Source organism: Haemorhous mexicanus, chromosome 10 (genome assembly GCF_027477595.1).
Source record: "Haemorhous mexicanus isolate bHaeMex1 chromosome 10, bHaeMex1.pri, whole genome shotgun sequence".
Taxonomy (NCBI): Eukaryota; Metazoa; Chordata; class Aves; order Passeriformes; family Fringillidae; genus Haemorhous; species Haemorhous mexicanus.
The window spans coordinates 11625302-11640373 of NC_082350.1; the positions used below are offsets into that span (position 1 = coordinate 11625302).

Genomic DNA, 15072 nt, shown 5'->3' on the forward strand with positions numbered 1-15072 from the left:
CTGAGAAGGGCACTTGGATCCCCCTTTGTCGCCTCCAAATAAAACAAACTGAGCTCTCACAGCCCCTTCTCCAACATAGTATATTCATCAGTGCAAATATTTAAATTCTGCATCCTGAAAGTACTGCAAGAGTGAGCAGAGCTAGTCAGCAGGAAATGACATGGTACCTCAGAACTCAGGCTAAAGGACATCCAAATAAAAGAAGAAAATTCGAGGGCATCTGCTAACTCTACATGTTACTGTTATTAAAGGTAAAAGAGCAAACACAGTGGTCACATCACAAAACACTTGAATCACAATAACCACATAATCGAAGTATATACCCTTCATTAATGAGTAGAGAATGGGAAAAATAGCATTTTAAATATATTAGAGAATTGGTTATTAATTTAAGGACTCGAGAGCATTCAGAAGGGATGTCAGCGCTTAATAGAAAACAGGATCATGTGAGGAATTAATCAGGATACTGACACCAAGGTGATTTAGCACTTAGATTAAAGGATGTCCTTTTACACAGCACTGTCCAGTGCAACCTGAAATAACCTGGCCAGTGAAATTCATACTGCTCATGCTGAAGTATTAAACCAGTGAGCCAAGAAACAACAATCCTTCTTCCTGCAGCATTTTGTTAAGTCTGGATTTCTGCATTCAGCAATAAACACATTACTAGAAATCTATTGAGACAAAAAAAAAAAAAACAAAGAAAAAAGAAGCAAAAACCCAACACAAGGTAAAAATACAAACACAAAGGTCAAAGGACAAAAAAATCCTGAAATCCCTGCACTAAAGTCTACAAACATTCAAATACTATGATCAAAGACAATAATAAATTCAAAGGCACAAAACAAAAGGGAGGGAATGAAGCAGAACAATCAGGCAGAAATTCAGGAGGTAAATAAAAAATAACTATAAAAATTCTAAAAATAATTATAAGAACAAAATTTAAAATGTAATCTATCATCCAGTTTTTATAATATCAGTTATTTCCTTGAATTTTTTTTAACTCAGGCTTCGTCCTTCTCAAATTCCATGATAAATAAAATGTCCACAGTTATGTCTAAAAAATATTTTCTGTTCTAGGCGTGGAAATACAATCAGTAGAGTAAACACAAAAAAATCAATCCCAAGACCAAAGAGATCTCTTTGTACTAAAAGAGTAACTTGAACACTATCTCAAAAATGCACCGCACCAGTGGCTACCACGTCACGCTCAGAAGTGGAACAGTCAGTCATCACTAATCACACTGGAGAGAAGGGAACTGCTGCAAAGCCAGAGCGCTGCTTCAGTATGTTTGGACACTATTTGTTTTCTAGTTTTCATTACTGACAATCTATAAAATAACTAAAAATATATTAAAAAGCAGCAAAGTAAAAGAACAAGAGAAAATTATCAACCAAAAGAGAGAGAAAAAAATTAAATTAAAAAACAAGCAAGACAAGCAACTAAAACAAAGCATGTATGACAGTACTTTAAAATACATTAATAATTTAATATTTCTTCATGTGATAGCCTTTTAATGAAATTAGCACTAGCATGGGATCAAATAAACATCATGCAACTCAATGCAATTAGCTAAGTTCCAATTCTGTATTTTTAAGCAAATTACTAAGTTGATCATGAAGGTTTTTAATTTCCTAACTACTTACTTTGTGCCTTATGTCTCTAAAATTATTTTATGAGGCACTAACACAAATTAATTTTTACATACAACTTTCTGGGTCAAGAAAAACTATATTATTGGTTCTATACATCATTAAACATAACAGAGTAGTGATTACCATAGTCATTTAAAAATAAAGATTGTTTTTAAAAGTAAAACACAAATAAAAATTTAGGGATTATAAAGTTAATGGAACTTTAGTATCTGTTCATTTCAGTTTATTTCATCAAATTCTCTCAGTGTAAACCTGAGAAATGGCCAATTTCAAATTCCCACAGAAAAAAGGCAGTTGTATTCACTATAATTTTTGTACAATTTCCTTGGGAATACATGTGATTTCTTTGCTCAGACCAAAGTTGAAGATACTTCAACACAGTAATTCTATGCCTCCCTTACAGACTAGAAGTATTGTAAAGAGAAGTGGGGAAAAAAATTCAGAGCCATGAAAACAAATGGAGGCAAATTAGATCAATGTCCCACAAAGGGAGAGCAGACAATCCATAACAAAAAAAAAAAAAAAAAAAAAGCCTGAAGTTTGCAAAGCAAAATATATTCAAACTATAAATAATGTGAGGTATATACAAATGCATAATTCATGGGATGGATGTACTAGAAGGACCTGTAATTTCTGTTGTTAAATAAATAATGAGTTACTAAAGCAATTATAACGTGAAATCATGGAATTGGCTTGCCCCAGTAAAATACATCACTTGGTGATAGGAAAGCTCTGGACTTTTAGAAGAATCTCATGTGTATGTGATGTCAGTTTTAATCTTTTCCCAGGCCAGCACCAGCATCCACAGATGCATCAAAACCAGTTACAGTAAAATCTTCAGAGGTAAAATTGATGGGCAGTCTCCAGGTTTGACTCTCAGCAATCTTTCTGCATTATCAACTTCAGCATGCCCAGCTGACTCACAGGCACATTGAGAACATTTTGTCTTCATTCTAAAATCTCGACACATCTGAGCAGAATCATTGAAATGTTGCCTTCACTACAAGAAGCAACATGAAAGTAATTCTATCTTTTTAGGGAAGCTGGTGTTCCCAAAGAACTCCAGCTCCATCATAAACTCCAAAAATCCAAACTTACTTTCCATGGTCTGAATATTTAAAGACAGTAATTCCTATTATTTCTTCCCTTCCTGGCGTTTCCCTCTATGAGGTCCAACTGTTCAGAAACAACTGCACCATTAAGACAAAAACCTGTATCTAGATATATCCCAGGGATACCATCCTGATTCAGCCAATAGTTTTCTCATAACCTGTAATGGCCCATGAAAAAAGTCCTTACAGTTATTTTTAAATCATTATAGTTATTTACTGTCACTGAATTAGAAAACATGACCTTTCTTTGTGGAAGTTTAAGCTATTAGGCATCTGTTAAGCTCTGAGGTATCTGAATGACAGAGCAACACAAGAAGGCATTTATACAACATTTATTTATTCCCTATTTTGATAAAATGAGCAAAAGCTCAAAGCTGGGTGTACTGTGTTCATATTACACCTTTAAAAAACCCTGCCTGTATTAACTTTCCAGAACTACCTGGTCTCCACAATTTAACTGCTGATGTGATAGCTAGAAGTGGCACTCATTTCTTTATCAGTATTCCTTGCAGGGGTCATTACTCACTGTTTTATAAAAAGAAACAAAATGTGTAACACCATGAGCCTCCTGTTATTAGTTAATAGAATGCATAACTGCTCTGAAAACATTGCCTATGTCTTTTATTAGAAAAACAATTAAACCCAGATCCCCAGGCACAACACTTCACAGGAGGTGTGATGGCAGCAAGTGTTACATTTTACTAGGTCTTCAAAAGGGTCATTAATCTTTCAGTCATCGATCTCCAACACTTAAGTCTAACAGCGAAGAGCAGAACCAAACACACAGCGCTCTCTTTCTCTCCTTGTAGAGACAGAAACACTAAACTCCTAAGAAAGATCTAAAATAGCCAAAGAGAAATCTATTTAATCCACTTTCATTTCTCCGATTTTACAGAATCTCATTTGTGTAAATATTTCCACTTGCATTGTTACATTGAACCAGCTGAGGCATTTCAAGGGAAGCAGAGAACTCTGTGCATAGCGCTCCTGCTTTACAATGACTCTTACACTCCACTACACATTAAGTTTTCAGTAAACGCATTATCCCTTTCATCTATTCAGCGGTATAGTTCAGATACTACACGACGAAGGAACAAGAAAATAAAGACTAAAACGCTGATTGAAGTCACTTGAAGTCATTTTCTTCTATGTCAAATGCACGTACAAGCGAGAGCACTGACAAAGCAATGGTCATCAATCCACAGAGCCTTTTGTACACCGCTGTCACAGAAAGTATCCCAGCATATACACATGCACGGAACAAACCTCTGTGTACCTGCACCTGCTTTTCCTTATCTGGAGATAAGACAAAACTGAGTGTCTGTAAATTTCTTAACGTGATAACAAAGATCCTTAATGCTAGAGACAAAAGAAAAAAAAAAAAAAAGTACTATTTCACGTTACAATAATTAAATTCAAATATTATATTACACTAGGTCCCAATATGACCAAGCACATTAGAAAGATATTGCTTACTGCTTCTCTGTATTTTAGATCATTATCCCTACTTTGAGCATTCTGATCTTTCAGAATTCAATTCAAAAGGCACCCGAAACGTGGGAACGAGCACTCCTAGCCTATGAAATTGACTACTGGAGACACGATTTAAGGACTAGCATTCAATGCAATAGAGCCTCTGCTTCCAAGGACCATCCTTTTCACCTTCCAGTAAGTCAGTATTAAATAACCTGCGAGGTCTGGGGAGGCTGAAGTACTGACATTAACCTGGCAGGCACCGGCTGAGCTCAGCCCCATCCGACCGAGCCCCGACCGAGCCCGGAGCCCCAAGCCGCTCCATCTGACGCCCTTGGTCGTGGCTCCCGGCTCGGGAGCCAGCCCGCGGCGCGGCTCGCAGCCCGCAGGGCCGGCAGCCCCTCGGGAAGCCCGGGAAGCGCCGGGGCCACCGCAGCCCCGGGTGACAGCGGCGGCCGGGAACGGAACCGGCGGGGGGAGCCGCCGAGAGGGGCGGGAGGGACGCGACACCGCCCGCCAGGGACCGGGACCGGCCGGGGCGGCAGGGCCGGCGCAGGGCAGCGGGAAGGGCGGGATGCGGAGCGGGGCAAGGCGGGCAGAGCCGCCCGCGGACGGGGAAGGGGTGAGGCGGTAGAGGGGGGGAACATTCGCTCTCTCCCCGCAGAGCGCGGGGACACCCAAGGGCAGGGACGGGCACAAGGACGCGCGGCGGGCGGGCGGCGCTGAGGCGAGTCCCTTACCTGGCAGGAGTCGCCGGTGACCCCCGGGGGGCAGGTGCAGCTGTAGCCGACCGGGGGCTGGGGCAGGATCAGCTGGAGGCGGCGGGGCGGCGGCAGCGGCGAGCAGGTGCCGTTGTTGCGGCAGGGCTGGCTGAGGCAGGGGTCCCGGCCGGGGGGCGCGGCGCTGGCCGGCGCGGGAAGGCAGGCGCGGCGCTCGGCCAGGGCCAGCAGCAGCAACAGCAGGAGCGGGGCGGCTCGGGGCATGGCGGCGGGGCGTGCGGGTGCGGGCGCCGCACCGCTGCTGGCGGCGGCAGGGAAGGAAGGAAGGGAGGGATAGAGGGATGGAGGCAGCGGCCGCCCTGCTGCTCCCGGCCCGCGTTCCCCGGGCAACGGGCGGGCGGGGCCGCGCCGGGGCGGAGCCGCTGCCGCGCCGCCGCGTGACCGCCAGGGGGCGCCGCCCGGCCGCAGCGCGCGGGCCCGGCGGGGTTGGGGCTGAGGGGGGCGCGGCCGGGCCGGGCCAGCGGGGCCGGCCCCGGGGCTGGGTCTGCAGCGACCCGCCGGGCCCGGCTGAGCCCCGGCGGAGCGGGCGGCGCTGCGCACCAACCCCATCTCCCGGGCGGGGCGGCGGCGGCCGGGCTGTGCCGAGCTGCCGGGGCGCCTGGAGCGGCGCTGCGCCCCGGCCGCTGGCGTGAAACGGGAACAGCGCGGTGCTGAATGCCCGAGGGGCACTCCGGGGCTGCCGGGCCTCCTGCCCCGCGGCCGGTGCCAGTGACGGGGCAGAGGAGCCCGGCGGGACCCAGCGCTGCCCTAGCTTAGGCAAACAGCTGGGGGGGACACTCCTGCGTAAGATCAGCTCACCCTTTGCTGCTTATTTACTGTTTCACCAGTGAAATTCGCTAATGATTACAGTTAAGTTCTGTTGAGACCGAAGCAGGGTCGGATGAAAAGCATAAACACTAATCCTATCATTTCTCATACTGCAAAGAACCTGTATGTTTTCTCGAGTGAGGTTACCTATGGCTGATTTTTTTAAATCGATTTTTATCTTACCAGTCTTCTTGGGATTTTTCTACTACCTCTTACTAGAACTAAGGTACAAGATCTGTAAATCAGCTAACAGAGAGCAGAAAGATAACCCCTGTTCTTTGTCCTTCTATTCATTTGCTTCTGCAAAAGCGAAGTATTTGGATTTCTCCTAACTAATGACTACTCGCATCCCTATCGCAGGGTACGGGAGGATTCCTGGCTACAATTTTCGTTAACTTTCACACTTAACGTATGGCCGAAAGCTCTATCACGAGCAGAAATAACTGGTGATGCTGACTGAACTGAAAATTCGTCAGCATCTCAAGCAGCTTGACCACGAGATTCTGTCCCTGCATCCTGTCTCTACTCCTCCATCCCCCCCAGCCCAATTCCTAAGGGCTCTCCGTGCTCCTCCATCCCCCCCAGCCCAATTCCTCAGGGCTCTCCGTGCTCCTCCACCCCCCGGCCCCGTTCCCCTCCTCGCAGCGCGTTCGGTGCCGCTCCGGCTCCCTCTGCTGCCTCCGCGCCGGCTGCGGCCCGGGCGCTGCGGTGACCGCTCCGCTCGAACCGACTCCATTTACATTTGACAGGATTTGTTCTTGCTAAGTCCACAGAGGCTGCTGCTTGTCTTCCTGTTATCTTCCCAGTGCTCTGAAATAACTTGTATATATCCCAGGTTGCTCTGGGATTTGCTGTTAGAGCAGCAGGGCTGTAATTCTCTCTGTCCTCCTTCTCAATAAGGTTTGTCCTTTTGCAGTCTCATAGGACTTCACCTTTCTGCACAGGCTGTCGAAGATACTTGTTAATAACAAGCTTTGGCCAGTTCTCTAAAAATTTTATAGAACAAATCATCAAAACCAATCTGAAGAAGTGTTCTCCTCTCAAACCTGACCCATCTTTCTGCTCAAGCTCTGCTCCTGGCTCCTGCTAATTGTGTTCAGCTGCTGACTGATCTTCCTAACGAAGAGGATGGCTGAACAGTCAGTTATATAGTGACCCTATTTTCCAGTTGTTCCTGTACCCCCCCAAAGGGTTTGATGATTTTGGTCTGTATCTGAGGTTTTTTGAGAGTAAGACATTTTAGATAAGCATTGGAAAATATGGCTTCAGGATTGACAGCTACACTAGACAATGAATTCTGTTGGTGGAGTAGCCTGGTGTTTGCAGAAAATAACAACTTAAAAAATAAGCTGGTCAAACAATGCAGCCGACCAAGCAGGACACAGCACAGTGCTCTGAGTCAGATTGTACATACCTTCATCACAGTTTTCTTAGCATTTTACAGAATATATAAGCAATGTTTACATTATTTTCATAAGGAAATATTTAACCTTACAACAGAAAACATTATGCTTGCCTAATTAGTCATTTTTGAAATGCTATTTCTTTTTATGCATATTAATGTTCCAATGTGCATACTTTAAATAATTTTATAGTCAGGTTTCCATAAACAAATTACTAATCTTAGTAGTCAATAAGGATTCAAGCTGTCTCCCTCATTTACACTTGCTAGGATTTGAATTGTATTACCAGCATAATAGCTTATTAGTGTGGCTTAGATAAGCTACATTACAGCTTAACTATTTATTTTGATGGAGAAGCACTCATCCTCTAGTGGCTTGAAGGAGATTTTGCAGAGATTTTTTTATCTGTTCTGATTAAATATTTAGTATCCAAAAAAACCCTCTGTTATATCTGCTAAAAGAAAGCCACATGCTTTAAATGTCTCCCATGACAACTATGATCTATTTTCTAAATATTGATTAATTCCTTTAAAACTATTAATTATTGCATTTTTCTTTACTAGCATAGGAGTTAATTTATATAAGAAAGTTACTGTGTTGAGCCTTTTCTGGATAGTATGTGTCTGGACTGTGATTCTTTTGTAGCTTGTTTTGGGTCAGGCTGAAATTGACAAACTAACATTTTCATCATGCCTCCCTCAGCTTGTGCCTGCTTTACAGCATCTCAGGAATTCCACTTCCAAATTGCACAAGGACTGGGATCTTAATGTCACTTTGGAAATTTCAGAGGGGCCCCACTCATGCAACTGAAGCTAAATTTAAAAAATATGCCCATTGTCCTCCCAATCCCATTCTGAATAGCAGGCAAAATTAAAGCTACATCCTCTTGAAAATAATTGCTGGAATCACAGAAATTATTACTGTTAAACATTGTGTTTCATAAGCTTTAAATGTATTTATTTAAAATGTTTGCAGCATGGTTTTAACTTTCTTTTTCCAACCACATAGAGTTTACTGGAATAGAAACTATTAATTTAACTTTGAATGACCCACACTTCAGTTTATCAACATACTGGACTACAAATTTAAACACGTAAGTAGCCCACAGAATACTCACCTTGGAAGGAACATGCTCAGGTGTTTCATATTGGAACTTATTTTGTCTCTCCTTCCTGGGTTTGTGAGGGCAGTTTTTAACCATAGGAGAAAGGTAGTTTAAGGCTCTGAACAGGAACAGAATTTTTAAAGTACGTTATTTACTGCTGTAGTTGGGTGAGGGGGAAATACTGCTTTATTTCTGTGTACACCTGAATAATTGCTGGTTTTCTTCTCTCCTGGCACAGACTAGAACATACCTTGCTCCCTGACAATGTGTGGGGATTTATCTGCTTTTCTACCCAGCTCTTGCATTTATATTTATTTTAACTTGTTCCCCTTTATTAAGCTGTTTGAAAATTGCATGTTTTCTTCTTTCTGTTTGCTAACTTTGCAGTAAGAAGTGGTGATAATCCTGCAGATTTGTGTGCCACTGTGCGTGTTGTTATTTAATGTCTGCTGGGCAGGGGAGCTGCGGAACAAGTAGGGAGGTGTTGACACAAGGAATATCAAGAGCTGCCAGCCCAGGTGGAGAAACATTCTTCATTGTGGGAATTATAACTTCTTGGGAGTCATAAATTGTGCTTTAAGACAAAATCCATAGAGCAGAAGTTAAACTCTTCTATCAGGGAGCACAAAGCCACTGTGCTGTGAAAATTCATGACGTGTTTTATCAGTGGCAGGCAAGTGAGGAGTGGCAGCATTTCCCACATCTTCACCTGTTTGCTGATTCACAGGAACTTTTATCAGCCCGTGGGGGTTTTATTTATTTTTGGAACAATGAGATAAAATATACACAGTATAGTTATTTCACAAACAGAACAACTCTCAGATATCTAAGAAAGCTCTTTCTCTAAGGGTTAACAGAGATTTTCTCAAAGGCTAGCACACCTTTCACCAAAAAGCTGTACACATCCTTTGAACACAGGCACTCTTCAGCCAAGATGTGTTTTTTATACTCTCATAGTGCTTTTTATCACCATTTTGTGTGACACCACAGCAAATATTACTGTACATCATAAAATGAGACATTTATCATAGGAAAAAACTGATCTGGACCTACCTCTAAGCAAACTGCATCGAGTAGAATTCTGCATATTTATACCAGGTTTGAATTCACTTGTTGGAAAAGTCTCTCACAAAACAGATGAGGCAACTAATACAGCTACAGCTTAAGGTCTTTGAATCCTATGATGTAGATACAACAAAGTAATTAGAATGTATAGGGTGTGCCATTTACAATCTTCTGCTCTATTCTTAAGCTGTGACCTCGACTTTCAAATAATGATCTGATGTAACTACAACTTCAGTAGAGATAAAGAAAATAATTCATAAGGTATCATTCATATGGACAATAACTTTTAGTTAGCAAGTGCAAAGCACAGGATCAGAATTAATTAATGTCAGAATTACCTTAAATCTTCATCCTAGAATTTATAGAGATGTTTCACTAATTCAAGTGTTGTGCTTATATGGCAGCAATCAGAAAAAGTATTTGACCGTAGGAACTTCAAGGAAGCAGGATACCTGAAGAAGAGCTATATTTATATCTAGCAATTAAATTACTTTTTATTTCTATGAATTTCAAGGTGTGCATGGCAGAGGATGTGACATCTGTGTTCTGCTTGACTGGAAAGCTTACACATTAGAAGCCAGAAAAAGGAAAAATAAAATGCCAAGAGACACCTGACCCTACCACTTTTTTCCCCCTCAAAAAAAAACCCCAAACAAACAAACAAACAAAAAGATAATTTACTAACAGATTTTAAGGCTTAATGCTTCTTTTTTTATTCTTCCTGAGCAGTAAACAAAAAGGTGATGCTTTAGTTTGGTTGGTAGACACAAAACAATTGTACCTGAGATTCTCAAGGGGCAGCCAGCAGTAAAATATACCCCAAATAAAGAACTGTTTTTATTGCTTTAATTACAGCACAAAATTTCCCAGAAAATACAAAATGGAATTTATGTGTTGCAATTTTTTCTTTCATGCAATTATTCTTTCAAACCTTTTTCAGGTATTCATTTGAAGTCTTTCAATTTATTATTGCTCCGTAATATCAACCTCACTAGAGTTGAAACTCACAATAAAATATCACTTTTTTGTTATCTGTTCTTTTACATGACTTTAAAATTAGTAGACTATGGCTCAGTCTGGGGTTGTGTTTTCAGTTTCTCTCTCTCCTTTAGCATTTATCTCAAAAAGAGATCACAGAGTCACAATATGGTTTGGGTGGGAAGGGACCTTAAAGATCATTTTGTCCCAACCCCTGCCATGGGCAGGGACACCTTTCCCTAGACCAGAGCTCCAGCCTGGCCTTGAACACTTCTGGGGATGGGACAGGCACAGCTGCTCTGGACAACCTGTTTCTGTGCCTCACCACCATCACAGAGAAGAATTTCTGCCTAGTATCTAATCTTAATCTGCTCTCTTTCAGTTTGAATCCATTGCCCCTTGTCCTGTCCGTACATGTTCTTGTCAAAAATCCCTCTCTACCTTTCTTCTGGGCTCCCTTCAGGTACTGGATTGCCACAATTAGGTGACACCAAAGCTTTCTCTTTTTCAGGCAGAACAAAGCAAATTCTCTCAGCCTTTCCTTGTAACAGAAGTTGGTGACCTGCTCTGACCTTGCTCCACCAGGTCCCTATCCTTCCTGTGCTGGGAGCCCAGAGCTGGATGCAGTGCTCCAGGTGGGTCTCACCAGAGCTGAGCAGAGGGGCTGAGCCCCCTCCCTGCCCTGCTGCCCACGGGGCTCTGGGTGCAGCCCAGGGCCTGGTTGGCTCTCTGGGTCGTGTCCAGCCCCTCAGACACCAGCACACCCGAGTCCTTCTCAGCAGGGCTGCGCTCAATCCCTTCATCCCTCAGCCTGGACTGATACCAGCATTTGCCCTGACCCAGTGCAGCACCTGGCACTTGCTCTTATTAAGTGGTGCATGCACCTATTTTAATAAATGTGGATCCACAAAATATCTTGACTCCTTTAAAGGCTGGATGTTCAGGGTCCCAGGTAATTCAGGGCTGGTCATGACTTACCCCTCTTCTGAGGTGAGGAAGTGGTTTACCCCAATCTTACAGCTCAAGCTTCAGGTCCTAAACAATTTAAAGACTTAACCAACAAGCTGGATTCTTGCCTAACAGAGAGGCTGTGTAAAGTAGAAAACTCATCCTAAAGCTCTGCACTACTGCTTTGCACAATGCTGAACCTTGTTAGAGAAAACAACCAGGCTCTAATTTCTGTAAAAATAGAATAAATATTATATGTTTATGGGGAAACAATGAAACCAGTGTGACTTCATTGTCATGAAAAAGAGGGCCACTGTGCACAGCATGGCCCTAACATCAACCCAAATTTAGGGAAAAGTAGACTGGACAGATGCAAGGTCTCAGTGGTGTTTGCAGAGGCAGTGGATGTGTGCTGGCAATCCACATTGGCCACAGTCAGAGTTAATGACAGCCTGTAAGAAACTCTATCCACTATTTCTTAAAACCATTTCAAAACAAAATGGTAATGTTGTAAGACAGTTCTGGGCCAGTTTTCATGAGGCCTCCCACATAAAGAACCTCTCATTTATTTTATATTCAGACTAGAAATATGCATAAATTACAGCATCCAGTCTTTATTTGAAGACAACAAGTGATGAAGACCGAGGTATATTTTCTCAGGAATCATAATTTTAATCTGAATTATTCTAGTTTTCAGTCACCAGATCTCATTTTACTTTTTTCCCCTCAGATTAAGTAGCTACATGCTACAAAAAGAATTAATGTAGCATTTTTACTTTGTAGGTGATTCCACATTAAGTCATTTAAAACATGCTTTTACATGAGCTGAACATTTTGTGGTCACTCTTTATTAAGACTAATGTGCTATAACTTGCATGGACATATCATGGCAGTAAAAGTTGAATCTCCACCATTTCTCCTTGTGTAACCACTGCACTTGCATTTATCTCCCACTAACAGTCACTGGTTTCTGAGGAAACATGTTGAATGTTTAGCTTATGTGGGCCTTAAAGATTTTATAGGGAATAGGTCAAAAATTACATGGGTTTTTCCTTGTACTGTAATTCCTTGTAATTTCCTTGTACATTTCAGAAAGAAATGCCAGAGTGTGGAACATAAAATATAAGGATTCCTAATCTGTGCCTTAGTACTAAAATCATTCAGCCTTTTACATCATCAGACAGAAAGCAATGGAGGATGTATCAAACCTCAAATCAAAAACAGAGAGTGACTTTAATATTCCAACCTGGGTTTGGTTTATTTTCAGGCTGGCAGACACTACATAACACACTAATGAGTGGAATGACTTCCTTTCATTGTAGTTCTGGGTTAATAAATTGTATAGGAGTATTTTATGTTTCTGAAATTACTACAAAATTATCAAAATCTACAATACTAAAACCAATAAATAGCTCACTTTCCTCTCTATGTCTACACCCCAGACATTTTCGTATCAATACAGCAGTGACAAGTATTAATCCCATCCCACTGTCTACTGCAAAAACAGAGCAACAGCACATTGTTATTTTTTCTTAAAAACTTCTTGCTTAATTTTTAAGTGGCTATAAAGTTGATGCTCTGAAACAGTTTAGCAACTCGATAATCAAATGCAAAATCATTCATCTACATTCCACATTCAGCTTTACCACTTTTTGTTTTTTTGATTTAAAGTGTTTGTGTATCTGTTAACCTCAAAGAATATGCTCACAGGATTCTCCACAGCAGAGGTACACAGATTGAAGTCCCTATTTTTGCTTAGGAAATGAGAAATCTAAGTCATAAAAATTTGGTATGCTAGCTCAAAGATACATATCAGGTTCTGTCAACATCTAGCACTTCTGGTGGGTGCAAGAGTTACAGGTGAGCTCTATCAGGCAATTCTGCATTAGGTAGAGCTCAAGAAATGAGGCTTTGGCTTTTGGGAGGATGGCTGGTTGGTTTTGCTGAAGACAGTGTCAGGATCATTTTAAAATTGCTCCTTTCCTTAGCAATCATCAGTTCTGAAAAAAGAAGTACACGTATAAAAACCGAAGGAACTGAGTTACTGATATTTGCAAATTTACTGAAGAGCAAGATATTAAGTACTTCTTCTTACCCAAAAAAAAAAAAGAAAAAAGAAAAAAGAAAAGCTTATTGCAGAAATAGTCTGTGTCATGCATTTAACAGCTTCAGCTCCATGCAGAGTTGCTGTAACTCAGTCTTTCTGGAAAGCAAGAAAAGCAGCCGCACGGCACATCCCCACGCTGTGTGCAGCCTGGAGAGCTGCAAATGGAGAGTACCTGATCCCTGAGCCTCTGCAGGGCAAACACAGGCACTTAAAGCTCCAACAAATGAAAAATGAGGCAAGCTCTGTGGAGCAGTGCTTAACCTGAACTTTTAAGTAAATTTCATGAATAGCCCTGACCAAATAAGAAGATTACATTGAACTGAGATTAATTTTACTATAAAAATTGAATGAGAGGTGCAGATTCACCTTTTGGAAAGCTGATTTTCTGATATGGTGTAATACAAAGAAAATATAGTCTAGATTTCTTAACATCTTCTAAAACTCTATGATGATAGCATGAAGTGTAAAAGACATTGTTATATAATATACTATATTATTCTAATCTTCACATTAATTCAGGTGTGAAAAAGATGCATTTCCTCAAATAGATAGACCTCCTAAAAGAAATAAGAGAAAAATATATATCATCTTTGATAAATGCCTATATTGACAACTAACTGGAACTGCCTAATTCCATTTGAGAATTATTTAAATGTAAAATTATTTTTATTAAATTTATTATTTTAACTCTTTTTCTCACATAAGATTAAAAAGTAAATCTGTTGCAGCAGGTAATTTTTTCCTTCCATTCCCAGACTGGGTAACAGTTCTGAAACACTCTTCTTGTAAGCACATTCTACTTGATGTCGTGCATAGAAAGGACATGACCACCTCTCCACTCTTCTTACCACAAGAAGAGGCAAAATCAGGCACCACAGAAAAACAACCCATCATGAAGGGCATAATGAGATAATATCAACCATCACAACAAGCCACAAGCATCCACAGCAATTGTCATTTATCATGATAATTTCTGGGGCAAATATTATGACAAAGAAGCTTTCTAAAGATTTTTTTAATTGCCTGAATGTGCAAGGTGAGGGTGTCACCTTGCACATTCAAATGCAAGGTGAAGAACAGGAGAGGGAACAACAGCTCCTTCTCAGAGCACTGGAAGACAAAAACTTTATATTTAATTTGGTGGAAGAAAGGGAGCTAAGAAATACATGGAGAAAAGAGACTATTAACACAGGCAAAGCTGCAGTCTGTATCTGTCCCCTGAATGCGAATAAGCATCGTTGTCTTTAGTAGCAAAAAAAAGAGAAAACCACAAATGTCAGTTACGTAATGGACACTGTACAATCACTGAATGATGTGAGTGGATAGGAGAGGACCTGCACAAAGCATCAGTGCATTCAGATTCAGTGTGGATGCAAGAATCTATTTTTGAAGCCAGGGTGACAGGGATGGTGTATCTAAAAAAAAAAGTAAATCTTTTGGAAGAATGATTAAAAGCCTTATTTTGGACTTAACAGATATGAAACATCTGGACATCAGTGCTATTACATCAGGATTGCAGTTTGGTCAGAAATAGTCTGCTTCAGCACAGAAGGATAAAACCTCTAAATTACTAGTATGAAGGAAGCAGTTGAATGTGTTTTAGTGCAAGACTACTGAAAAATAAACCATGAGAGAAGAA

At 41.3% G+C, this 15072-nt stretch overlaps 1 protein-coding gene across 2 annotated transcripts in view; it reads right to left on the reverse strand.

Moving 5' to 3' along the window:
- DNER (delta/notch like EGF repeat containing) overlaps window positions 1-5332 on the reverse strand; it is a 108358-nt gene extending 103026 nt beyond the window's left edge. For both annotated transcript variants that reach the window (XM_059855332.1, XM_059855331.1), the window contains exon 1: window positions 4982-5332. In XM_059855332.1, the coding sequence (XP_059711315.1) occupies window positions 4982-5224 (243 nt within the window). In that variant the 5' untranslated portion in view covers window positions 5225-5332. The remainder of the gene's footprint in view (window positions 1-4981) is intronic.
- Between the last annotated feature and the right edge of the window lie 9740 nt (window positions 5333-15072).